This window comes from Oryctolagus cuniculus, chromosome 2, assembly GCF_051225735.1.
Source record: "Oryctolagus cuniculus isolate XC-2025 breed Fujian yellow rabbit chromosome 2, ASM5122573v1, whole genome shotgun sequence".
Lineage (NCBI taxonomy): Eukaryota > Metazoa > Chordata > Mammalia > Lagomorpha > Leporidae > Oryctolagus > Oryctolagus cuniculus.
Genome location: NC_142868.1, coordinates 202864960 through 202891933, shown reverse-complemented (window position 1 = coordinate 202891933; position 26974 = coordinate 202864960). Strand labels below are relative to the sequence as shown.

The window sequence follows — 26974 nt, the reverse complement described above, 5'->3', positions numbered from 1 at the left end:
AGTGCTCCTAGACCTCCTCTGATTGGTCAGCAATGTCATGTGATTTGGGAGTTGTTTTTTTTTTTTTTAATAATTTATCTATTTCACTATTTATTTGAAAAACAGTGACAGAGACTGCAGGAGAGACAGAAACAGAGATCGCCATCTACTGGTCCACTCCCCAAGTGGCCAGAACAGGCCAGGCCAAAGCCAGGATCTAGTAACTCCATCTGGGTCTCCCACATGGGAGATAGGGACCCAAGTACTTGGACCACCACCCATTGTTTGCCAAGTGCAATAGCAGGAAGCTGAGTGGAAGTGAAGCAGCCAGGACCCCAGCCAATGATCAGACACGGGACGTGGGTGTCCCAGGCAGCGGCTTAGCCGTCTCGTGACTTGTCGGGCACTCCACTTCATAAGGGTGATCTGCGGCCATTCAGACAGAAACTCCGGGCTGATGGAGGGGGAGGGAGAGCTGTGGGAGAGCAGGCCCTGCTCGGGCATGTGGGGCACTGTTTCTAGACAATTAGCAACAAGTTTTGAGGCCAGAAAATGTGAGGAGACTCTGGAAAGTGGTGGGGCCGGTGTCTCTGTCTGCTTCCTGCTGCTGTGACCAAAGCCCTGGGACCGGGTCACTGGTGAGAAATGGGCACTTGTTCAGCTCATGGTCCTGGGGAGCACACAGCACAGCAGTGGCATCTGGTGAGGGCCTCGCGCTGCTTCGGATGTGGTGGAGGTGGCGGAGGCGCCGCGTGGCAGGCCAGAGGCAGTCACCAGAAAGGACCCCCTTCCTCTTCCTGTGAAGCCCTGGTGACACCAAGGGGCTCCACCTCATCCTTGTCCAATCCTGTCTACTCCCCAGAGGCCCCACCTTCACTTCTGAGCTTTGGGCTTTAGTGTCCAACCCATGAAGCTCTGGGCAAGACATTCACACTGCAGCAACGAAGATAACAAAGAAACCTTGCTGGTCATGAACTTCCACTGTTCTGAGACAACACCTCCTAATCCCCAAATGTTCCCCAGGGCAGGGGAGGCAGGCAGGGCCAAGGCTGGAGGGAGAAACCTGAGACTCAAATAAGGATTAGGAGGGTGTATACTGCTCTGTAGTCATCTCCTTAGTGATGAAAACCAGGAGAATGTGTAAATAATAGGTACTGAAACGTGAACTGTAAGGGTAGTGTTTCAGAAAGCCAATCTCCCCCTGATGAAAGTGAGGCTCTTGCCACCATGGTAAGAATCTCAGCCGTCCACGGCATCAGGTGCCTGGCGCGGCCCCAGCACTTGTTAAAGGCATTCTCCGCACACTCTGCCTCTGCGGGCCACACCGTTCACACCATTCCCCAGGGGTGTGGGCTTGCGATAGTTCATTTTGAGGCGTCAGCCCGGTGGGGAGAGCATTACGATGGGTGTGTCTGTGCATGTGCTTCCAAATGAGGCTGGCATGTGAGGCTGAGTGGGTGGGTGGGCAGACCCAGCCTCTGAGGGGCTGGGGGTCCGAGAAGCTAAATGGGAAGGCGGTTCTGGGACCTGGCAGGCTGGGGGTGGGGGCGCTGGATGCTGGACACGTTGTCTCCAGATGTCAGCTGCTGGCCTTTGGATCCCAGGACCACAGCTGAGGCCCCTGCAGGCACTGACTTTCAGCCTTGGACTGACATTCACATCCTTAGCTTCTCTGGTGCTGGGCCCTCGGACTCAGGCTGAGCCACGCTACCTGGCCTGGTCTCTCCAGCTTACGGGGCACCTGTCGTGGGACTCCTCAGCTGCCACTCCCTACCAAATTCTCCTTCAGCCACTCAGGTGCATATGCTGTCGATTCTGTCTAGAGAACCTGATATAAGGTGTGGGGAGCAACTCGGACTAGACTAAGTTACTGGAATTAAGACTTATTCTATGCATCTGCTCTCCCACAATATGGCGCTGGGAGAGGAGAAAACAGCTTCTACACAGCTGCCTCCAGTTCAACCAATAAACAGCAGGACCTGCTCCTGATTGGAGGAGAGCAGCGTACTCGGCGTGTGGGTAGCAGAGTTGGGATTGGTGGAAGAGGACTATAAAGGAGGAGAGAGACAACATGCACGAGGAACATCTAAGGGGAACATCTATCTGAAGGAACACCTGTGCAGCCGCCGCGGAAGTGGGGAAAGTGGCAGGGGGAACCGCCCTTCCACGGAGGTGGAAGGGTCTGTAGCCAACCCGGGAAGAACCAGCAGCAAACCTGGGGAGGGCCGAGCAGACAAAAGAACAGCGCAGGGTCCTGTGTCGTTCCTCCACGAAGAGGGGGAGCGACATAATGGTGCCGTGACTCGGATATGAAGCCTAGGCAGGGTTTAGTGTCGTTCCTCCATGAAGAGGGGGAGTGACAATAAGGCTCCTCACTCCGGGGACAGAGGCAGTAACACTCTGATGTCCCAAAAGCCCCACCAATGGGTTGTTCAGCGTCTGCTTGCCCCAAGAGCACACGTCGCCCAATAACTCCGTCTCCTGTCAGAACCAGCCAGCCGCTCCCAACACTCCTCCGTACTGCCTGCCCCCAAACCCCAGCTGAGAGCCTGGAGTCTCCGGATTAGTCCTGTTTGCCATTTTATTCCACAATCACTGGGTACCTACTCTGCCAGGCGCCAGCTCAGGCCCTGGGAATACAACAGTTTGCAAATAGGATAAAAGCCTCCTCCCACAGAGCTTAAATTCTGATGACTGAGACTAAGAGAATTAGGTACACATATGGTGGTCAGATGGCAGTGAGCTGCAATAAGAATTTAACATGGGTAAGGAGAGCGGAGTGCTAGGGGCATGTGTCTTGCAGTGTTTGTGTTGTGTATTTGTGGTGTGGGGTGGGGGCGTGTCTCAGGTCTATGCCTGGATGCTTGGGAGCTGTCAGTCAGCAGAGGCTGCAGCTGGGCATGGTGACCCAGCCCGGGGGTGAGAGGAGTGGGGTAGCCACAGCTGTGCGGTGGGAGGAGCTCTGAGGAGGGCACCAGGGACCCCCCACCCCCACACACACCATATTGCACTGGGCACTGACTCGACGTGGGCTGCCGTGGTGGCCCTGGCACTGGAGTTTATTCTTCTTGGCTCTGGGGCTCCACCCAAGGAACCTGCACCAGGTACAGCACCAGTTCCCAAGCTGGCAAATCAGAGGGGCAGGACATAAACCATCAATGTTCCTCTTTAACATATGTGTTCAACTCGCAGATATCTGTATCAAACACAAGTTAGTTTAGAAAAAGCAGAGACAGTTCAGCCAGTGATTTTGAAAAAACAGTTTTGGGTCATCTGAGAAGAAACTGCTCCTAAAACATCTTCAGAGCATTCCAGAGGAACCCCACCTGCTGAGCCCCGTGTGTGCGGCGCCTGGTGGAGGCGTCTCAGCCACCAGGGCGCAGGGCTGATGTGCACGCGGGCTCTGCTTCTTCTGGGCCCCCTGGGGCAGCCGCACACGGCCCTCCCTGGTCCACTGCCAGACGTGGCCTCTTGAAACTCGTCAGCGGCCTGCTTTCCCGCTGCCTCTGAGATGGGTGTGACCAGTCACGCTGACAACAGCAACCTCCGACCGCCAAATTCGCCCCAGCTTACTGGGAGCATTCACCATGTGATGACAATGAAAAATGGACTAGGGCCGGCGCTGTGGCCCAGCAGGTTAACGCCCTGGCCTGAAGCGCCAGCATCCCATCTGGGTGCCAGATACACACCTGGCTACTCCACTTCCAATCCAGCTCTCTGCTATGGCTTGGGAAAGCAGTAAAAGATGGCCCAAGTCCTTGGGCTCCTGCACCCACGTGGGAGACCCAGAAGAAGCTCCTGGCTTCGAATTGATGCAGTTCTGGCCGTCACGACCAACTGGGGAGTGAACCATTGGAAGACCTCTCTCTCTCACTGTGCCTCTCCTCTCTCTGTGTAACTCTGACTTTCAAATAAATAAATAAATCTTTAAAAAAAAAAGAGAGAGAGAGAGAGAGAAATGTACTGTGACAGAATACATCAGTGCTAAAATTTGACCACTCGAACAATTTCCAAGCCTCATCACAAGGCACTGGGCTGTCTCCCAAGTTGTGGTCACTCATTCCTCCCCGAATCAGCCTTTTTATTAACCTTTCTACAGAGCTGTCTGTTGACCCAGCCATGATCCCACCAGCCACAGTCACCACTGTTAAGCTCTTGGTATAGAATCTTCTGGTATCTCGCCTACATATCTGCTTGATTAGGGCTGCCGTAACAAAACACCACAGGCTGGACGATTTCAACAGCACAAACTTCTGCCCGCTCTGAAGGCTCAAATCCGAGATCAAGGTGTGGCCTCCTCCCCTGGCCTGCAGATGGCGCCTTCTGGCCACGCTCTCATGAGCTCCTCCCTTGGTGCCCCCATCCCTGGTGTCCGCATTTCCCTCTCCCATGAGGACACCAGCCAGGCTGGATGGGGCCTGTGGCAATGATCTCATCCGCCTTAATCGCCTCCAAGTGAACCACACTCGGGGCCCCCAACTATGAACCCGGGGAGACACAGTTCAGCCCAGAACAAAACCTCTCCACAGACACGTGTCACGTTCCATCTTCTAGATCCTTACCAGTTTGTTTAAGAAATGCTGGGTGGTCCCTGCTCAGAACCTCCGTGACTGACTTCTGCCCGGCTTCTCCCCAGCTGCAGCCAGCAGTGCTCACCTGTTTGTTCTTGCTCTGCCCTCGGCCCCGGCACTCTGCCTGGATTCCTGCACGGAGTCCCTCCTGCAATCCTCCACATCTCTGCTCCAGTGTTGCTTCTAGCACTAGGCGCAGCACCTGGGGCATCTGGCTCTCATCCTGGCTCTCTGAGCTGGCCCACGTATTGGGGAGCAGGATACTAACCCAGATACTGAGTCCCAGCTCCACCCAGCTGGGACTAAATTCAAATTGTACCAGAGGCTCTGTGGTATGTGTAAACATAATTCCTTTTCCTCTTCCCTCATTTTCAAAGCTGGGATCAGGCTCTGCACAATGTTATGGATTCAAAGTCCTTCCCAAATTCCTATATCGAAACCCTAACTACTCTCTGTGATCTAATCACACCCAAAGGGCCCCACAACATTCTTCCATCCGCTGGCTCACTCCCTCAAATGTCTGCAACAGGGGCTGGAGTAGGCCCAAGTCAGGAGCCTACAACTCCATCTGGGTCCTCCACATGGGTGACAGAACCCAAGTACCTGGGCCATCATCCACTGCCTTCCTGGCTGCCTTAGGAAGCTGGATCTGAATTGCAGTAGCCAGGAGGCTGGCGCTGTGGTGCACTGTTTAAGCTTCCACTGTGCCACAACACCAGCCCCAAGTCTATTTAACCGAGTGGATTTGGATTCAGAAGACAGAGTACACTTTGAACAGCTCAGCTAAGCCCACGAGGACCCAGGGTCCCTGCTGCAGGCCTGTCCTCTCTGGAGCAGTTCTATCTTGACAGATATCCCAACCGGACTGAAGGATGAGAGGCCATCTGACGACATGTGAACAAGCAGGATCTGCACCGTCAGAGATTCACCCCCCACTCCCAGGACATCTCGGTGCCTCCCTGAATTTTGTTTACCCCCTCCTACTACAGGCAGTCTGTGGTGCCGGCAGCCAGTGCCCACTTCCCACTTAGTCCCCACAGAATCTCCTACATCAGAACTTAGAGCTGGCACTCAAGACTGCTGCTCTGTGGCCATGCCCCAGGTCCCAAGCCTGTGCCCAGCTTCCTGGCACCACAAGCGTCTGCCTTCCCTTCAACCAAGCTGTGGCTGAGCATCCTCACTGCAGGCCTGAAACACCCAGCGCACCAGAGATCTGGGAGAAGCAACAGCTGCAGCAGATGTTCAAGGCGGGCCTGGTGCACTCCACTCTGATGTGCCAGGCTGCAGGGGGCTGTCAATGGCTGTGTGTGTTCGCATGTGTATGTCTGCACATGTGGGCACACACATTATCAAAGCTGACCTGAGAAGGCTCTCACCATCCAAAGAAACTACAATTTGAGTTTAATGAAGACAAAAACTGCAATGGCTTGACATGCATCAGACATGCTTGACAGTGAGTTCTTGATAAAATAAAAAACCTGAATTGTTCCCTTTCTAAGAATGACAGGGAACTAACTCGTTCTCTTGGAGATCAGAAGAGAGGCACAAAGGATCAAGTATTTATCCTGCCTTTCCATTAACTGCACTGTTTGGCGAATAGTGGATGAGGGAAGCACTGTCTTAGGAAACGAATCCAGCCAACAAACAGCAGCAACAAGATGGAATTCGGACTTCACCGCTTGCAGCCCTGAAGAATTAGACGCCAGGCACCGCGCATCAGCAGTTCTCAACATCAGGACTCCCAACCACAGCACCTACCACCTATCGTCTTGCCAAATGGATCCAACCTGGGTCTGGTCGAGCCTTCAGAGCCAGCAACTCTGAGAAGACAGAGGACCAAGGAACATTCTGACTGCATGAGTGCAGTCAGCAAGGTCCAGATGGTGGGGAGCAACAGGGCAGTGGCCCAGGTCCTCCAGCGTGTTCTAGGGAAAACAACAGGGCGGAGGGGACTGTCAGTTAAGAGAGTTAATGCCAAGTTTAAAAAAGCAAGTGACAGGGCTGGCATTTTGCATGGCGTTTAAGATGCTGCTTTAGGATATTCTCCCCTTTACTGGAATGCCTGAGCTCCAGCCTGGCTGTCTTTGACTCCTGCTAATGTGCACCCTCGGAGGCAGCACGTGATGGCTCAAGGACCTGGGTCCCTGCCCACACAAGTGGGGAACCCAGATGGAGAATCTGGCTCCTGGCTTTGAGTGGGCTCACCCCTGGCTGCTGGGGGCACTTGGAGTGAACCAGCTGGTGGGAACCTATCTCTGTCTGCTTTTCAAAATAAAATGGTAAACGTAACAATTTTTTGAATGAACTTAAAAGAAAATGTGCATTTAAGAAATGTAAGGAAGTCATTTCTGTGAAAGTCAGGACTGCTTTTGAAGGCCAGGGGGAAGCTCTGGGGCATCTGGAAAAACTATTTCTTACCAGGACGGCAGACCCAAGGGTATTCACTTATAAGTAAGCCATGTATTTGTTCTGTCACTTCACATATATAAAATTTAAGCATAACTGACTGTATCCTTTTCTTGAAAAAAAAAAAATCGAGTAGTGTTTTTAACAAAAAGAGAACAAAATACATTTTTAAAAAAGATTTATTTATTTATTTGAAAGGCAGAGAGGAGAAAGAGAGAAAGAGCAACAGAGACCTTCCAACCACTGGTTCACTTCCCAGATTGGTTCCCAAATGCCCACAACAGCTAGGTTGTGGCCAACATACAGCCAGGAGCCAAGGACTCCATCCTGGTCTCCCTTGTAGGTGGCAGGGGTCCAGGTATTCCATCCATCATCCATTGCTTTCCCAGGTGCATTAGCAGGAAGTTAGATTGGAAGCAGAACAGTTGGGATTTGAACCAGTGCTCCATTATGGAATGCCATTGTCACAAATGGTGGCATAATCCACTGGTCCGTATGGCTGGCTTATGCCAAAAATTTCTACGAGATTTGTTTCTCCATTTTGGTCTTTAAAAGATGTATGTGTTTCTTTGTAATGATGTAGGAGCCAGGGTCATGTGACTGCAGGCTCTGCCCTATACACAGTACTGGGCACCTGGGGCTGAAATGAGACCCAGCTCACGTTCTCCCTCAGAGCTGGGGGCCCCTCCAGCTGCATTTTCTCTTGTGTGCACACTGTCTGTCAAAGCAGGAGACCCAATCTATACCAATTCTTTCAGGATACTTCTGGGTTTCTGGTCTGAATCTCTGATTGATTCTTTATTGATTCCTTATAAAAATCAAAGCCTAAGATGATGGGCCAGACTGCAATAAAACAAACAAGAACGGTATGAGCCCAATAAGCATAATGGTAAAATCTCAGATCTCAAAGCTGTTTAGTTTATTATACACGTAACCACTTTTCACCACACCACATCTCGAGTCCAGCCTTCCTGGTGAGTCAGAGGTGTGTCACCCACGGAACGCAGTGGTGCATCCTGCAGGCTCAGCTCCATACCAGGAGGCGCGCGCCACAGCCTCCGGCCAGGTCTTCCCAAGTCCTAAAATTACTTCAGTCTTCAGCTTGCTTAGCTCCCTCTCTTGCTAATCTATCCGCTTCTTCATTGCCTGTGAATCCCGAATGACCAGGAACGTGCATCTGGTAAAAGAAAGTTTTATTTTTCCTAACTTTTACATAAGCAACAGCTCACCACATTCTCACTGTTTAACAACTCCACGATTCCTGGGTCTGCCAAAGCTCACCTCAGAGCACTCCTTCCCGACAGCATGCTGCACTGAACTGTATATATACAAATATATCTCCTTAACGCATTTATGTAATGAGTGCTTTCCTTAAAATTCTATTTTATTTCTCTACAAATTGGATTTTACTTTTTATGTGGCTTTTTTCTCACTTAAAACTAGCACTAGTTCAGCTTCTCAGGCAAAGCACATGTATGTACAGATGGGCAGAAGTGTATATCCTACAACCCAAAGCACATGTACATATATGTAGGTGGATGTTTATGTACACCACACACACACAGCACACATATGTACATATGTACAACAATCTTTTAAGTAAAAATTATCTTTCATAGAAAAGCCACTTCCATTTTGGAAAAAAGTCATATTAATAAGGTCGTAACACAAAACTTTATTATTGTTCTAAACAAAATACATTACATTATGGCTGATTCCAAAGAAACTGACAGGCTGTTCTGGGCATTCCTGTGTGTGCCTGACCTCATGCAGGGGTGCAGAACACCCCTAGGTCACACCATATCTCACACCTATCACACTCTCAGTAAGACCAGCATTACCCAGCTGACAACCAAAGGAATCTAAAGTGTTCAATATGTAGTGTGGTACTTACTTCACAGAAACTGCTAATCCATAAACCACTCCTCTCCTCTCCAGCTGATGAGACTACCTGGGCACAATGAACGCTGGGAACTCACCCACTGGATGTCCATGCCCTGTGTGAGGCTCTCCAGCTGCATGAAGTCCTCCTTGTTGATCACCTCCTTCCCAGCACTTGTTCTCCAGCCGTTCTTCTTCCAGCCTTCCACCCAGTTAGTGATCCCTGGAGAACGCACACCCACCAGCTCATCAAGCTTGGGCACCCAGCCCTTCTTGCATCTCCGGTCATCCTCTCGCAACCGCTCAGCCTGGGCTCTCTACGTCTTTGGCCAGCCTTCATGGCGTTGCCCTTTGGCACAAACTTGAAATATCCCCATCTCCTCCCTTCCCTCTACCTCATATTTGATCTGCAGCTCCCAACCAAAGATGTCACTTCTTCCAAGTCTTCCCTGATCTCTTCCGCATCCCCCAACACTCTCCAAAACTGTGGGGAGCAACTCGGACTAGACTGTTACTGGAATTAAGACTTATTCTATGCATCTGCTCTCCCACAATGTGGCGCTGGGAGAGGAGCGTACAGCTTCTACCCAGCTGCCTCTTACCAACTTGATAAGCTGCAAGAGCCGCTCCTGATTGGAGGAGAGCGGCGCGCTCGGCGTGTGGGTAGCAGAGCACGGATTGGTGGCGAGGACTATATAGGAGGAGAGAGACGGCATGGTGGTGTGGGTTGGTTGGAGAGTGCGTTGGAGAGTTCGCGGGGAAGTTCGTTACTTCGTTCTTTCTCACTTCTCTCTACTCATTCTTGCTTTGGGAGTTTGCTGTTTACTTATTCTTACTTTACTATAGAAAGGACTTGTAAAAAAAGGGAACAACAAGCGTCCGGTCCGGTGCGGCTCCTCCGCGTGCGGAGGAGCAGCACAAAACACATACCCCATAGAAGCTGTCAACACAGTGACTGTAGGTCACTTATCAATGTTCAGACTCTAAGTGCCCTGAGTATACCTTAGGGTCTACCTTCTGTGTGCACCTTCAGTGTGTGGCACACAAGCATGGGAATATCAAGCAGCAGGACTGGGACTCCACACTCCTCTCTCCTTCCCTGACCTGACTAACCAGAGGCCATCCCTGCTACCACCCAGGTCCTGCTCTGTTACAATACTTCCTACTAGAGAAAGAAAGGCCTGTCTCCCTGCAGTACTGGGAAAACACTAAAGAAATACAACGTGTGGGGTCCATGCTTGGCGCAGTAGGTAAAACCACCGCCTGCAACACCAGCATCCCATATGTACCAGTTTGTGTCTCCAATTCCACTCCAGACCCCTGGTAAAAGGAAAAGCAGAAGATGGCCCAAGTGTTTGGGCCCCTGCCACCCATGTGGGAGACCCAGAAGGAGCTCCTGGATCTTAGCTTCAGCCTGGCTCAGCACTGGCTGTCACAGCCATCTGTGAAGTGAATCAATGGATGGAAGATTGTTCTCTCTGTCTCTCGTTCTCTGTAACTGACTTTAAAAATAAATAAATCTTAAGAAAATTGAAACACAATGTGAAAGCTTACCATTTATAGTAAACATACTGTCTGTATACAGAACCAACTTATGGATGTTCTGAGCCTTTGCTTGTTCAATGGCTTTGCAGGCTGCCTTGAAAAAACACAAGCAGACAGTCACAGGTAAAGAATATTTAACCTCGACATAGATGTTCACAATGACTTCAAAATTCAAATATCCCTTTTTTTGTACTGACAATTTTATTCTCTATATGAAGTAATGCTACACATATTTCTGTTCATACCTATTTATGTTACGAGAATTTTTCTACAAAATTCCTCTCTTTCAGCATTGTTACTAATCACAAAGTACATTCTGGATGTTGAGCCTCACACAGATAGTAAAAACAAAAACAAAATTAACTGATAGGGGGCCAGCACTGTGGCATGGTAGGTTAAGTCTCTGCTGGTAGTACTGGCATCCCATATGGGTGCTGGTTTGAGTCCTGGCTGCTCTACTTCCAATCCAGTTCCCTGCTAATGCACTTGGGAAGGCAGTGGAAGATGGCCCAGGTGCTTGGGCCCCTCGCACCCACGTGGGAGACCAGGAGGAATCTCCTGGCTCCTGGCTTCAGATTAGCCAGCCCCAGCCATTAAAGCCACTTGGGGAGTGAACCAGTGATGGAAGATATCTCTCTCTCCTCTGTATCTCTGCCTTTCAAATACATAAATTTTAAAACAAAATTGATAGGCTCACAGTTGATGCTGAATAATGACCTATTTAAATATATCTGAAAACTTACATGAATTTCTGCTCTTTGATTTGTCTGTCGCCCAGGAAGTCTAATGCTGAGGTTTCTGTTTCAAAACAATGCAAAAGAAAATTATAAAGCTAATGCTCAAAGTAATTTTTCTTTCTTAATGGGAAACAATAAACTAGCATATATTTTTCTTATTGAAATGTAAAACAATAATATAAATACACAGCATTTTGGGGGCCAGTGCTGCGATCTGCAATGTAGAGGGTAAAGCTACTGCCTGCCATGCAGGCATCCCATATGGCCATCAGTTTGTGCCTCAGCTGCTCCATTTCTGATCCTGCTCCTTGCTAATGCACCTGGAAAAACAGCAGAGGTTGGCCAAAGTGCTTGGGCACTTTGGAGACCCAGAACTTCTCGGCTCCCGGCTTCAGTCTGGCCCAGTCCTGGCCATTGAGACCATTTTGGAATGAACCAGCAGATGGAAGATCTGTCTTTTCCTCTCTCTGTAACTCTGCCTTTCAAAAAATAAAATAAATCTATCAAAAAAACAAAAACAAAACAACCAGCCTTTTTATAGTTGCCATTGTGGTACAATGGGTTTTGCCACTTCCTGCAAAGCCAACATCCCATATGAGTGCTAGTTTGTGTCCTGGATGTTCTACTTCTGATCCAACCTACCTGCTAAGGCACCTGGGAAAGCAGTGGAAGATGGCTCAAGTGCTTGGGCGTCTGCCACTCTCCAAGGAGACCTAAATGGAGTTCCCGGCTCCTGGCTTCAGCCTGGCCTAGCCCTGGTTGTTGTGGTCGATTATGGAGTACACCAGTCAACGGGAGGGATCTAACTTTGTCTTTCAAATAAAGAAAAAATAAATCTTAAAGAAAACCCACAAACTTAAGGAAAAACACTATGCTTTTTAATATTGAAGTAATTTTTTTAAAATACTGAAGCACAGTTTAATGAAGAGAAGTACACCTGACAGCCCAGGGAGGCGTGTCAGGAGAGAACTGAGAGCCAGTCTGCTTTCAGACTGCAGTGTCTATGGATAAGGCAAAGGTGCTCCACTGTCTCCCCGCTCCTCTCAGTCTCAGACGTCTCTCTGCGTGGAAGGCTTTCTGAGTGTGAATTACTTTTTTTTTTTTTTAATTTAAAGATTTTTATTTATTTATTTGCAAGTCAGAGTTACACAGAGAGAGGACAGGCAGAGAGAGGTCTTCCATCCGATGGTTCACTCCCTAGCTGGCTGCAACAGCTGGAGCTGCACCGATCCGAAGCCAGGAGCTTCTTCTGGGTCTCCCATGCGGGTGCAGGGGCCCAAGGACTTGGGCCATCTCCCACTGCTTTCCCAGGGCACATCAGAGAGCTGGATTGGAAGTGGAGCAGCTGGGTCTCGAACTGGCGCCCATATGGGATGCCGGCACTTCAGGCTAGAGCATTAACCGCTGTGCCACAGTGCCGGCCCCCTGAGTGTGAATTACCATTTATTTATTTATTTATTTGACAGGCAGAGTGGACAGAGAGAGAGAGAGAGACAGAGAAAGGTCTTCCTTTGCCGTTGGTTCACCCTCCAATGGCCGCCGCGGCCGGCGCGCTGCAGCCGCCCCTGAGTGTGAATTACTAAAACTCTCCCCAGAACTTCTTAACAGCCCCCTTGGTGCAGGACAGATGAGATTCCCCTAAGCTCTGGGACTTAAGCAAAGAACTGGGACTCACCCAACCAGACTACTGATCAGTCAAACCAACAATATTATCAGCACAAAGACACCATGGTATGGTAATTTAGAGGGAACACTGGGCACAAGTCAAAAGCTGACTTTTCTTGTGAAAAACACATCAGCGTTCACTCCCCCCACCCTAATCTAGGGTTGGAAGCTAAAATGAGACGACAAAGTGAAATAAAGTGCCGTCATGGGGCCAGCACTGTTCTTCTGATCCAGCTTCCTGCTAATGGCCTGGGAGAGCCAAGGAAGACAGACATGTGGGAGACCTGGAGGAAGCTCCTGGCTCCTGGCTCTGGCCTGGCCTAGCTCCAGCTGTTGCAGTCATTTGGGGAGTGAATCAGTGGATGGAGGATCTCTACCTCTCCCTCTCTGCTTTTCAAATAAATAAAATACATTTTTTTAAAAAGACAGTGCAGTCACCTTTCCCAGCAATGGCAGTCGCAGTGCCTGGGAGCATGGTGAACACTGCAGAGGGAAACTCAGAACTGGCGCAGGGCCACGCCACTTTCCCACATGGAGGTCCAAGGCCCTCACCGCCAGGGACCGAGTGTCTGTGAATGACGGCATCTCACATCACGCAGACTGGGCGCCTTGGGAAAGCCAGGAGTCCAGGGACCTGCCCCAGCCCACCCCTGCAAGGACCATCTCCCAGGGCCCCAAGTGAATCTTGGGTTAGAAGGCAGTGAGGCCATTCTGCAGTAAAAGCTTGTCAGTGAGACAGATGCCTAAAGTCAGGGCCAGGAAGCTGACATTCCAGAGAACAAAGCCACTCAGCACCAACACAAACCCAAGCTCTGTTCTGCTATGCTCCAACAAAGCTGCTTATTCGGCAGATTTTCCAAACAATCCATCAACAAGCAGATGCTGAGTCACCTTTACACAAGGTGTGGAACATGACCCAGTAAAACAAAGTTTAAAATTTCAGCTTTCTGGGAGATTGGCATTGTGGCACCAATGCCAGTATCCAATACAGGCACCGGTTTGAGTCCTAGCTACCCTGCTTCCCACTCAGCTCCCTGCTAATGCACCTGGAAAGGCAGTGGGAGACAGCCTGAGTGCTTGAGCCCCTGCCGCCCACAGGGGAGACCTGGATGGAATTCTTGACTCCTGGCTTTGGCTTGGCCCAGCCTCAACTGTTGCTGCCATTTGGGGAGTGAACCAGCAGATGGAAGATTTCTTTCTCTCTCTGTCATTCTGTCTTTCAAATAAGAAATTTAAAAAAAATTTTTTAATGTTTACTTGAAAGGCAGAGTGACAGATGACAAGGCAGAGAGATCTTCCATCTGCTGGTTGATTCCTCAAAGGGCTAAAACAGCCTGCGCACTGAAGCCAGGAGCCAGGTGTGGGTGCAGGGGCTGAAGCACCTGGGCCATCTTCTGCTGCTTTCCCAGGTGCATTAGCAGGGAGCTGGATTGGAAGTGGAGCAGTGGGGACACAAATTGGCGACCATACGGGATGCCAGTGTATAGCTGCAATGCCTATACCCGCTATGCCACAATGACAGCCCTAATAAGTTTTTTTTTAATTTAGCTTTCCTGAGCAGGTGATTGGCACAGCACTTAAGATGCTGCTTTGGTTGGCCACATCCCATTTCGGTTGCCAAGGTTCAAGTCCCAGCACCGCTTCCTTTTCCAGCTTCCTGCTAATGTGCAGCCCGGAAGGCAGCAGGTGATAGCTCAAGTAGCTGGGTCTCTGACACCCAGGTGGGAGACCCAAATTGAGAGTTCAACTCCTGGCTTTGGCTTGATCTAGCCCCAGCTGTTGTGGGCTTTGGGGGCAGTGAACCGAAGGATAGAACACCTGCTTGTGTCTGTCTCCGTCTCAGATTTCCAACAAACAAACAAAAACTTTACAAACCTTAGTTTTCTCTATTTACTTACAAAGGATGTCCTGGCCCCCAGTAAACACCAATTCCTGCTCGTGCCCTCCTCCGCCCGTTGCTGGAGCAGCAGCCATCAGTGTAGACAACAACAAATTCTCCTGTGAGAGGGGAACAGGAAGTATAGTTGGCCTGATATCAGTAGTAACTAAAATTCACCTCAAAAAGACTGGAGCTGAATTAGCATTTTAAACCATGAGGGTATCTCACGAACTAAGTTTCCTGTCCAGGGAAATGTGCTCAGCTCCTAGGTGGGGTTGCTGACACTTTCTGTGGGGAAACACTCGTTCTGGTGCCACATGACAGACAAGTTCTAGTCAAAGCTCTCCCTCTATAGAACCAGTGAGACCTCTTTCTTACAGCCCACGCAAAGGGTCAAAGGACAATGACACTGCCCTTCTGTGCCACAGCCACATTCTCTCTCAGGAAGCCTGGCCTAGCTCCTCCTGGCACATCTTCCCGTACTGAAATGGACTTCCCATCTCTGCTTCTTTGCAACAGAAATCAGGGCTTGTGCCACACACCACGCTGTGCCGAGCAGACAGAAGAGGCCTGGCCTTGACCAGCAGCGCACTTTCAGCCCAGCAGCGGGGTGTGGGAGCCAACAGTGGCAATACATGCCAACATCATTCCAGCGGGTGGTGGGGAAACAGAGGCCAAGGCACAGGAGGGAGCGGAGCATGGATGGGCCCGTGTTCCTCCCAGGACCGTGGCGTTCGGGCGAGCCTCTGTGGCTCAGCTGGACTCATCCATCTCCAAGACCACAAGCTTCCTTCCAGCCCCAACATGAGGCCAGTGCTGTGTCAGGGGCCCTGGGCCTCAGGCAACTGTCAGTGCCCCAGGGGGCTGATGTGCTTCACACACTACTGGTAACTAACCAAATCAAGGGTATTTGATTGACTTTTTATTTATTTACAACTCCAAACTGATTTACAAGTACAGCTTGACAAAACATTTTCTATTGTTTCTCCTGAAGTTATGAGATTTTTAATTTTAAGAAAATTTTAATTTTTTAAAGATTTGCTTTTATCTATTGAGAGAGAGAGAGAGAGAGAGAGAGAGAGATGAAAAGAAAGGAGAGACATCTTCCATCTGCTGTTCACTCCCCCAAATGGCCACAATGACTGGGGATAGATTGAACTGGGTCAGGCCAAACTCAGGAACCAGGAATTCCATCTGGGTCTCCTACATGAGTGGCAGGGGCCCAAGTACTTGGGCCATCTTCTGCTGTTTTCCCAGGTGCATTAGCAGGGAGCTGGATAGGAAGTGGAGTAGCTGGGACTCAAACTGGCACTGGGATGTGGGTGCCACAGGTGGAAGATTGACCCGCTGTGTCACAACACCAGACCCATATTTTTTTTAAAGATCTTTCGGCACACCGGGTTCTAGTCCCGGTCGGGGCGCTGGATTCTGTCCCAGTTGCCCCTCTTCCAGGCCAGCTCTCTGCTGTGGCCAGGGAGTGCAGTGGAGGATGGCCCAAGTCCTTGGGCCCTGTACCCCATGGGAGACCAGGGTAAGTACCTGGCTCCTGCCATCGGATCAGCGCGGTGCGCTGGCCGCAGTGCGCCAGCCGCGGTGGCCATTGCCATTGGAGGGTAAACCAATGGCAAAAGGAAGACCTTTCTCTCTGTCTCTCTCTCTCTCTCACTGTCCACTCTGCCTGTCAAAAAAAAAAAAATTTTTTTTTGGGGATCCAGCATTGTGCCAGTGTCTTAAGTCATCACCTATGACACCAACATCACATATGGGAGACCTGGGAGAAGCTCCTGGCTTCAGATCAGCGCAGCTCTGGCCATAGAGGCCAGTTGGGGAGTGAACCAGCAGATGGAAGACCTCTCTCTCTCTTATTTATTTATTTGACAGGCAGCGTTAGGCAGTGAGAGAGAGAGACAGAGAGAAAGGTCTTCCTTCCATTGGTTCACCCCCAAAATGGCTGCTACGGCTGGCGCACTGTGCCACGCCAATCCAAAGCCAGGAGCCAGGTGCTTCCTCCTGGTCTCCCATGCGGATGCAGGGCCCAAGCACTTGAGCCATCCTCCACTGCCTTCCAGGGCCACAGCAGAGAGCTGGACTAGAAGAGGAGCAACTGGGACAGAATCTGGCGCCCCAACCGGGACTAGAACCTGGGGTGCCAGCGCTGCAGGTGGATGATTAGCCAAGTGAGCTGCGGTGCCAGCCGAAGACCTCTCTCTCTGCCTCTCCTTCTCTCTGTGTAACTCTTTCAAATAAATAAAAAAATCCTTAAAAAAAAAAAAAAAAAAAAAGACAACAGCTGCCACTTGTAGACTACACAATGGCTTCTCTAAGAACACCCAGAAGTTTGCTATCTGCACACTTGATCATTTACAAAGTCTGACTCTGGAGATTTCCAAATAACCTGACAGATGAGGACAGGACCATCAGCTCAAACGCCCCTGCTAAGATGGGGGAGTTTACACACAGACATATTCTCGTAACTGCAGCCTTACCTAAGTAAGAAAACGCGTCTCTGCTAACTAAAGGCGCCGTCACCGGGCTCTGCTTCACATGCTTTGCGCTTGGCTCTGCACCTTCCTCTTCATTTTCATCCGTTGGCTCCCGGAGTCGCTTGCTGGCTTTCACCTGTGATTCTTGTTCATGGTTATTTTTCTGCCCTGAAAGAGAGCCTCCTGGTGAGCCAGAAACATTAAACATCACTCGAAACACTGAAGAATCAAGAGCCTCGGAGGTCACTTAACACTGGATCAGACTGAAGCACACTCTGCGCTCTCCCAGGAACAGGGAGGACTTGGTACACACTATCACAGACTCAGCCATCCTGGGAAAGAATTCTGAGGTCTGCATTTTCCAAGGCATCTGCCAAAACCAAAACTGGGATTTGATGGAGATAACAGACACCAAAGGTTGTCAACCCTTCAACGATCATAGATGTGGGAAATTGAGGGGCTCTTTCCTCAGGAGAAACTGGAACCAAAATTTTATGTAACATCAGTGATGTCCCTGAGTTAGCCCCTCCCTGACCCAAATACTACAATCATATGCACTCCAATATTGTAGTTTTTTATTTATTCATTTATTTATTTGGTAGAGTGCTAAAGAAATACTTATTTTCCACACATTTGGTTTCCACATTTGGTTCATTTCCCAAATGCCAGCTAAAGCCAGGAGCCAGGAACTCCATTTGGGTCTTCCACATGGGTGGCAGGAACCAAGTACTTGCACTATCACCCCCTGCCTCCCAAGTACATTAGCAGGAAGCTGGATAAGGAGAAGTGGGACTTGATCCCAGGGACTCCAATATGGTTGATGGCATCCCAGGCAGTGGCTGACCTGTTGCACCTCAATGCCACCCTCATGGACTCTAATTTGAGGACATCTAAGGAAGCGCAGGTAAGTCCAGTTTCAATAAACAGGCAGTAGGATATGTCAAGAAAAGGAAAGAGGGGCTGGCACTGTGGTGTAGTAGGCTAAGCCTCTCCCCGCAGCACCAGCATCCCATATGGGTGCCGGTGCTACTCCCAACTGCTCCTCTTCCAAACCAGCTCTCTACTATGGCCTGAGAAAATAGTAGAAGATGGATCAAGTAAGTCCTTGGGCCCTTGAACCTGCTGAGTGACCCAAAAGAAGCTCCTGGCTCCTGGTTTCGGATTGGCCCAGCTCTGGCCATTGAGGCCATCTGGGGAGTAAACAAGTGGATGGAAGATCTTTCTCTCCCTCTGTCTATAACTCTCTCTCTCTCTCTCAAATAAGTAAATAAATCTTTATAAAAAGCAAAAAAAAAAAAAAAAAGACAGGAAACAGAAACAAAAAAGGTAAAATAGACTGGGTCTCCTCAGGGGCAGTACTGTTGCATTTTTTATTTCAGAGTGGACTCAAGGTTAACCCCAAGGGGGATTCAGGGTGATCTGGGAGTGGCCAGCAGCTCACAGGACTGAACTAGAGGATGAATTAGCAGCATGTAAAAGCATGGTGTCAATTTGAGTTAAATTTTTTTATCAGCTGTGAACTCTAGCAACTGAAATAAACCTCTAGTCTTGGTAAAATGAGGCATTGGACTAAACGACCTGAAACAACTTTCCATGTATCACTGTTTAATCAGGGGGGATAAGGGGCACAGAAGGAGCTGCTGACTCTCAAACTCACCACACCTGCCTGTATTTGCACCTAACGCCCTCATCCCAGCATTCACCTTTACCGAGCACCTGCTAAACAAGCCTAAGACAAGATCTCCAGTCTAGCAAGTACTCTGCTCACACACAGGCACGCATGTGAGTGCAATTCTGCAGAAACTGAACACTGATATAAATGACTTTATTTACTCTATCAGAAAAAGTTAAATTCAACTGAAGAATTTTACAGAACAGATAAAACTTGAAAGGGAAATCACAGCAGGCAGTTAATTTATACTTCTGAAGATGGTGATTTTTCCTTTTGGAAAATTAAACTTATATCAGCTTATAGAAATCATAACTAGCAAATATCTCAATAATTCTACATTATAATATCAAAAAATGGTAAAAGGAATTAATACTTTTGCTTTGATATGGCCCCTGATCACTCAAGATATTAAATCCAATTTACAAGTTAGTAACAAGAGTTCTCTGTAAACTTTTAAGAAAGTAGATTCACAGCTACACAAACTGATAACCAGCTTGCCTTGAGATTTAAAAAAATAATCAAAAACATACTTATATTGGAAGAACTGGTACATTAAATTACTGACTGGATAAAAACATAAACCCGCCTGAAGAACTATTAAGAACCCAACCATGGAGCCATACTTCCAAACTTGCTGTCTGTCCTGAACTGACTTCTCCGTGTGGATAGAAAGTGCAGCTGTCACACTCAAAGTCCTTTACAAGCTGCCAGAAGACAGAGGAGGCAGATGCACCGAGTGAGGCTTCCCACTCTAGAAATCAGCCCTTCAGGAGTGGATTCTGAGCATGACCTGCCTCTCCCTGGGCTCCGCTGTCAGGATCGCTGTGACGTGAGGTCAGTGTTACGGCATAGCAGGTAAAGCTGCTGTCTGCAATGCCAGTGTTCCACATGGGTGACAGAGTCCTGGCTGCTCCACCTCTGACCCAGCTCTCTGCTAAAGGCCTCGGAAAGCAGCAGAAAATGGCCTAAGTCTCTTGCGGGAGGCCAGGAAGAAGCTCTGGCTCTGGGCTTCAGCCTGGCCCAGTCCTAGTTGCTGCAGCCATCTGAGGAGTGAATTAGCAGATGGAAGATCTCCTTCTCCATCTCTCCTTCCATCTCTCTGTATCTCAGCCTTTCAAATAAACAAACCTTCAAAAAAAAGTTGTTATGACATCCCAAAAGAGCAGTTGCTCTCTGTGCAAGTATCTCAGTGTGTCCTCTAGAGAGACACTGTTTTGGAGAAGCTGGTTAGCACTATGCTTTGCTCAGTCTTATATATATAATACATATATGTGTGTGTATATGTATATATATATATATGATATATTTATTTGAAAAGCAGAGAGTTAGAGAGAGGGAGACACAGAGAGAGATCTTTCATCCACTGGTTCACTCCCCAAACGGCTGAGGTTGGGCCATTCTGAAGCCAGGAGCCTGGAACCTCATCTGTGTCTCCCACATGGGTGACAGGGGCCCAAGCACTTGGGCCATCTTCTGCTACCTTCCCAGTGCCTTAGCAGGGAGTTAGACCAGAAGCAGAGCTGCCGGGACTCCAACTACTGCTCATATGGGATGCTGGCGTTGTAGGTGGTGGCTTAACTGCTGCCACAATGCCAGCCACTCTGCTCAGTCTTACTTGGTGATATTACAACAGTTCCAGTTGAGGGGGGAGAAAAACACTTCTTCAAAGTCAGTTCCGGGCTCCCTTCTTTCAGGGACCCCTCTTGGTGCTGCTGGGAGCATTTTCTTTCACTTCTGCTTTCTCTCAATAAATCACTTCTGCTTTCATTCTCAAAACAAAATGTAGGTTCAAATATGTATTTTTAAAAATCTGTGTCCTTGGGGACAAGTACTTGGCCTAGCAATTAAGACACCTGTGTATCCGGGTTGAAGCCCTGCCTTCAGCTTTCTGCTAACGTGTACCCTGGAAGGCAGCAGCTGACGGCTTAAGCTGCAAGCCAGTCCCTGCCACCCACGTGGGAGCCTTGAAATGAGTCCTGAGCTCTGGGATTCAGCTCAGCCTAACCACACCTGTTGAGGGAAACGGAAGCATGGGAGGAAGATGGGAGATTTCTCTCTGCCTCTCAACTAAAGCAAAATAAAAATGCTGTAGTAAAGAGTCACCCTGCTTATCTGAGTCCTGCATATCTGATGTCCCTTTTATTAGGCCTTGAACTTCAAATAACTATATTTTCTGTAATACATGGAACTGGAAGAAATTCATACTGTGGAGGGGCTGGCGCTGTGGCGCAGCAGGTTAAAGCCCTGGCCTGAAGTGCCAGAGCTTCTTCCTGGCCTCCCACGTGGCAGGTGCTCAGAGACTTGGGCCATCCCATATGGGCACCAGTTCAAGTTCCGGCTGCCCCACTTCTGATCCAGCTCTCTGCTGTGGCCTGGGAAAGCAGTAGAAGATGGCCCAAGTCCTTGGGCCCCTGCACTCATGTGGGAAACCTGGAGAAGGCTCCTGGCTTTGGACCAGCGCAGCTCTGGCCATTGTGACCATCTGGGGAGTAAACCAGCAGATGGAAGACCTCTCTCCCTGTCTCTATCTCTCTCTGTAACTCTGTATTTCAAATAAATAGATAAAAGAAAGACAGAAATTCATACTGTATAGTTCTGTTCTAAATAAAAAGGCAACTCCACACAGGTCCATGACATTACAGGAACCATGCACATCCTTTAAAGTTTAAACCACAGCCCAGTGGGTCCAGTAAATGCCACTTTTTTTTCCTTCAAGATTTATTTGAAAGGCAGAATTGGGGGGGCAGGGATACAGAGACATCTTCCATCCACTGGTTCATTCCCCAAATGGCCAACGACCAGGGCTGAGCCAGGTCAAAGCCACAAGCCAGGAGCTTCTTCCAGGTCTCTCACGTGGGTGCAGAGGCCCAAGCACTTGGGGCATCTTCAGCTGCTCTTCCCAGGCCGTTAGCAGAGAACTGGATCCCAAGTGGAGTAGCAGGTACAAGAACCAGTGCCCACAAGGGATGTTGGTGTTGCAGTCAGCGGTTTACCCCACTACACCACAATGCTGGTCCCCAATAACTATTCTTTTTTTTTTTTTTTAAAAAAAGATTTACATTATTTAATCGGAAGGCAGAGTTACACAGAGAGGTAGAGACAGAGACAGAGAGAGAGGTCTTCATCTGCTGGTTCACTAGCTATATGGCTGAAACAACTGGCTGGGCCAAGCCTGAAGCCAGGAACCAGGTCTCTGGGTCACCCATATGGGTACAAGGGCCCAAGCACTTGGGCCATCCTCTGCTACCTTCACAGGTGAATTAGCAGAGAGCTGGATGGAAAGTGGAGCAGCTGGGACTTAAACCGGTGCCCATATGGGATGCCAGAGCTGCAGGCCAAGGCTTTAACCCACTGCACCACAGCGCTGACACCAGGAAGTATACGTTTTAAAGACAAGGGATTCTGGCACGGTGGACACTGCATGGACGAGGAGCTCTGTGTCTTGGCATGTCTCAAACACTGTAACTGCCATGAACTACTATTCTTAACTGCTTTCTGCCCGTTTTCTAACCTGTGAAGCAGAAACAGTGACAGCATCCTCTGTGCGCCTGGAGTGTGGCCACAAAGATCAAATGACATCTGAGGACACAGAATGGGTGCAATAGGTCCAATCACAACACTGCCACGAGAACTGATACCTTCAGAACCATCTGGGCTTGTGGAGTTCCTGACAAAGGCCCAGGCCTCATCTTCCGTGGCAAACTTCTTAAATCTGGCAGCAGGAAACCGGTTCACCTGGGCTCGGCACTCATCCCTGGAAAACACATGCAATACCGTTTCCTCCCTCCCTCTCTCCCTCCCTCCTAACTTACATTTTGAACTGACCTAGATTCTTTTCTTAGGTTGGACACAGCTTGACAAAGGATGAACTGTTAGTTCCTTGGGGCAAAGGGACCGACTGTGAGGCAAACCATATGGGCTTATTGTTTTGTCTTGCAGGTCAGACTCTACACCCAGTGCTATGCCAGCCGGAGAGTACGCCAGCAGTGGCTTCCCTGAACCCCACAGCATCCTAAACACTCACTGAAGCTTTAGCAGAAAACAGTATTTTCTTTTTTTTTTGACAGGCAGAGTGGACAGTGAGAGAGAGAGACAGAGAAAAAGGTCTTCCTTTGCCGTTGGTTCACCCTCCAATGGCCGCCGCGGCCAGCGCGCTGCGGCCTCGCACCGCGCTGATCCAAAGCCAGGAGCCAGGTGCTTCTCCTGGTCTCCCATGGGGTGCAGGGCCCAAGCACTTGGGCCATCCTCCACTGCACTCCCTGGCCACAGCAGAGAGCTGGCCTGGAAGAGGGGCAACCGGGACAGAATCCGGCGCCCCAACTGGCACTAGAACCCGGTGTGCCGGCGCCGCAAGAAAACAGTATTTTCATGCCGGCATGAGGCTCAAGCCGGATTCCTATCCAACCAGCTGAGACCGGAGGACGGACACGTCCTATACACCTTTCAGCTTCTCTGCCCCCCACAAATGGCTACGTCCATTTCGATGGGATGTTATAATGCTACACGGCGGCTCTAGGGATGGCTGTAAGGCTGGACACGCCTGCAGTTACCGATTATGTTAACTAGCTGCTTTCAGTAGGTCTCACGCTTTTCGCCCACTGGTAGTGAACTGTACGCTGAGTGGCTAACAGTGAACAGGCCGGCACCGTGCTGACGAGCAGACGCGGGAACTGCCGCAGGCAGGCTGGTACTGCTGCACTCCGCGCCCACGGGAAGTCCTTTTCCTTCTCTACTTCGGGAAGGCCCCTACCGCAAGCTCCACGTCGCAAACGCTTCTTTCTCAGTGCCAGAACACACGTGTGCGGGAAGCGTGGTGGTCGTGCGGTCGCAACTCCGGGGCTCGAGGCTCTCATTTGCCTGCCCCGGGAACTACCTAACATCAACACGGGATCCAGCCGCAAGCGCGAGCTTGAAGAAAGTGTCTTTCAAACAGGGAGTTGCTAGTCAGGCTGGGCACTATCTGAGAGGCGGCCCCCGCTTAGCGGACATCAAACATCTTCGGGGAGCGCTGGCTGGTGCTGGGGAATTCTGAGTCCCCGGTCACCTCCCAGCTCTCGCAGGCGTTTCTGAGTCCTAGCATACCAAGGGAGTCGAGCCAGCCGGGCTGACGCCGGCCGGGCACCCCCGCGTCCCCCCGGACCTGAGGGCTCGCGCGGGAGGGAGACGCCGGGCCCGCTCTCACCAGCTCAGGAAGACGCCGGTCTTGCGGCCCCTCCTGACGGCATAGAACATCCCGAGCCCGCAACAGCAGCAACGGCAGCGCACGGCGGCCAGGCCGACTCTGTGGGCCAGAGACAGGAGCCCGGGCATCGCTCACTCCCGGGCACCGGGAACCATCTCGAGCCGGAGCCACATCGGCCTCAGCCCAGTAGAGTACACGACCACGCTTCCGGCGGCGGCGCGGAGATATGACGCAAGCAGGGGCGGGCCCCGGGGCGGGGCCTGACGGTGCTGTGGGCGCTCCCGGGGCCGGACCTAAAGAGGGGTGTGCAGATTGGTGTTTCTCCCTGGACGAATGTCGCTTTTGCTTGTTTCTCAATTTATGTTTGAGGGCGAGAACAGAGACAGGCCGAAGCTGGGGGCTGGGGCCCTGGCGGGCAGGGGCTCGAGCCAGGGCAGCGCGCGACGGCGGAGGCGGGAGTCGGCAGTCGGCCTGCGCGGGCGCCCGCCGCCTGTGTTCCCGCGGGCGGTGCTCCCTGGGTGCCGCGGAGGCCCCACCTGGCAGTCGGCGTGCGGGGTGAGGACCCGGCGCCGAGGCCAGAAGAGGCTCCCAGTGGTGCCGAGGTGGCTGAGGCCGCGAAGGAGGTGGCACGTGCTGAGGAGAAGGCCACCGGCAGACGCGGGCATTGGGGTCCACTTTGCCGACGCGCCTTGGCGCGGCCTGTCGCTGTCACCCCTCCTCCCGCTGCTATCCGCCCTGCACGTCCTAGGAAGCAGCAGTACTTAGGAGCCGGCCGCGAGGGCCTCTGTCTCCTGCGTGGGCGCCTGCGAAGCAGACTGGCCGGGGCGGCCCTCAGGACCCTTGGCTGCTCGGGGTCAGGCCCACTCAGGACTTGCTTCTCTGCCGGGTGGCTGGCGGGGCTGCTTGACCACAGGGCGCTCCTGCTCCCCATAGGTGGCGGGGTGGCGGGCGGGAATTACCTTCTGGAATTTCATTGGTTACTCTTCCTGAAGATCTATCCTACACTCCGACTTACACTGGGCAAAAACTAATCCATTCTCAAAGGACTAAAAGCAAGTAGATACCAATGAGGGGATACAACACCTCCTTCAAGCCACTTATATGATTGTCTCTGATCACGTGAGGCTGCTGAGCACATATATGTTCCCTAAGTTCACATACAGATTTGAAAAAACATATACAGGAAAGAAAAAGAACTTGCATTATTTAATTTCTTTCTGTGATGTTAGGTGTGTAAAAAAAAGGAGTGAAAAGCAGTGAGAAAGACAAGGTGAAGCATTTTTGTTAATGTGCAGATTCTAGCTTATACATTATCTTTGTGAATGTGGACAATGGCTTAATTTGAAAGAAACAGTGAGAAAGGTCTTTCTTCCATTGGTTCACTCCCTAAATGGCTACGGTGGCCGGCGCGCTGCGCCGATCCGAAGCCAGAAGCCAGGTGCTTTCTTCTGCTCTCCCATGTGGGTGCAGGGGCCCAAGCACTTGGGACATCCTCCACTGCCTTCCCGGGCCACAGCAGAGAGCTGGACTGGAAGAGGAGCAACTGGGACTAGAACCCAGGGCCCATATGGAATGCCGGCGCCACAGGTGGAGGATTAACCAAATGAGCCACGGTGCCAACCCCTGAAATATATTCTTTTTAAACATAATTGTTGGTTTTTAAACCAAGGAGTGAATTAAGGAAAATGATGATACTTACCATTACATGATTATAACTGAAAATACTTTTGTTGCATAGAACAAGCAAGATGTTAAAATAACCCACCCTGGATATCAAATGTGCTTAGACTGTCAGTGTCTCCTATCCTTTCATATGCGCACCAACCCAGGAATTTGCTGGATGTGGGAAACCTTTCCAGTCCATCTGGACAGGTAGTGGTGGGAAATACCCCCCTTGCAGTCCTAAGAATGATAAATTACTGTGTGATGATAGTTTAACTGCAGTCTTCCAGGGACAATGTACTTCTGTTAATCCATTTAAGTGATGTGTCCTAAAGATGAGCTGTGGATGAGCACAAGGTTAGTGAATCTGACACCTGGTTCTCTTTTCAGAAGGTGTTATCAAATGACCGACTCAACCATTCCAGACTTCAGTTTCCTCACTGGCAAAGCAGGGATGAAGTGTCCGGTGTGCTAAAGCTGCAGGGTTGTTGAGGTCCACCAGAGGGGTTAATGTGGTGCCCCTGGAGAACTGAATGATGAAAACGCAGGTTTGTGTGAACCATTTCTCACCCGTCTCCTTCTGTCACTGAGCTGTGACGTGCTCGTGCATTGACTTCAAATTCCAAGTCTGCAATTTACTGGCACTATAAATCTGTAGTCTCTGTTCTGTCCTGTGAAAAATGGAGACAGTGACAGTGCACACTGTGGCCATGAATATCAACTAAGACAGTCTGTGTAGTGCCTCCAACATTGCCTGCTGCTCCAGCACATTTTCAGTGTCACATCGTTTTCATCTTGCACCTAGCTCTTGAAAATTAATGGTAAGAATGTGGTGCTTCTGATAAATGTATTGAAGATGAGCAAATGGTCAGTTCATGATAAAAGTCAAAAGTTTAAAGATTTCTCTATTTTAAATGTTGTTACCTTCCAACCACCTGAAGGTCACTGATGTCTAAAGATCATGAACTATTGCACAGGAAAAAGACCTTGAAGTCTTGCAAACAGGCCAATGGCCTCGTTTTGGTTTAAGCTAACCCAGGCTTTTCACCTTCATTACAGACTTGCACATTCATTTCCCTTACAGTGGCCAATAGATAGCAATAATAAAAACTCTGTCTGCTGTAAATGGAGGAGAGCTAAAGGACCTTCTGTTAAATTCAGCCCGTAAATTCTTGATCAGACAGGCCCATAAATCCATCCTGCATACAAGGACTTGTCATGAGCTCTCACCCATCAGTTACTGTTCACATTAAGATTTGAAGGGGGAAAGGATGACTTTGAAGCTGTGGGCTCTCTCAGCTGTGTGACCTCT

At 50.1% G+C, this 26974-nt stretch overlaps 1 protein-coding gene across 5 annotated transcripts; it reads right to left on the bottom strand.

The window, feature by feature from the left end:
* Positions 1–7853: 7853 nt before the first annotated feature.
* RNASEH1 (ribonuclease H1) lies at positions 7854–24212 on the bottom strand. 5 transcript variants are annotated; one of them, XR_016228249.1, is made up of 8 exons: positions 24001–24212; positions 22457–22572; positions 17150–17314; positions 14683–14782; positions 11126–11180; positions 10392–10472; positions 8936–9060; positions 7854–8158 (listed from the first exon to the last, which is right to left on the bottom strand). XR_016228249.1 is itself a non-coding variant. In XM_017350628.4 (8 exons), exons 1-8 carry the CDS (start codon positions 24126–24128, stop codon positions 8150–8152), a joined length of 783 nt encoding a protein of 260 aa, XP_017206117.1. In that variant the 5' UTR covers positions 24129–24212; the 3' UTR covers positions 7854–8149.
* Positions 24213–26974: the final 2762 nt, after the last annotated feature.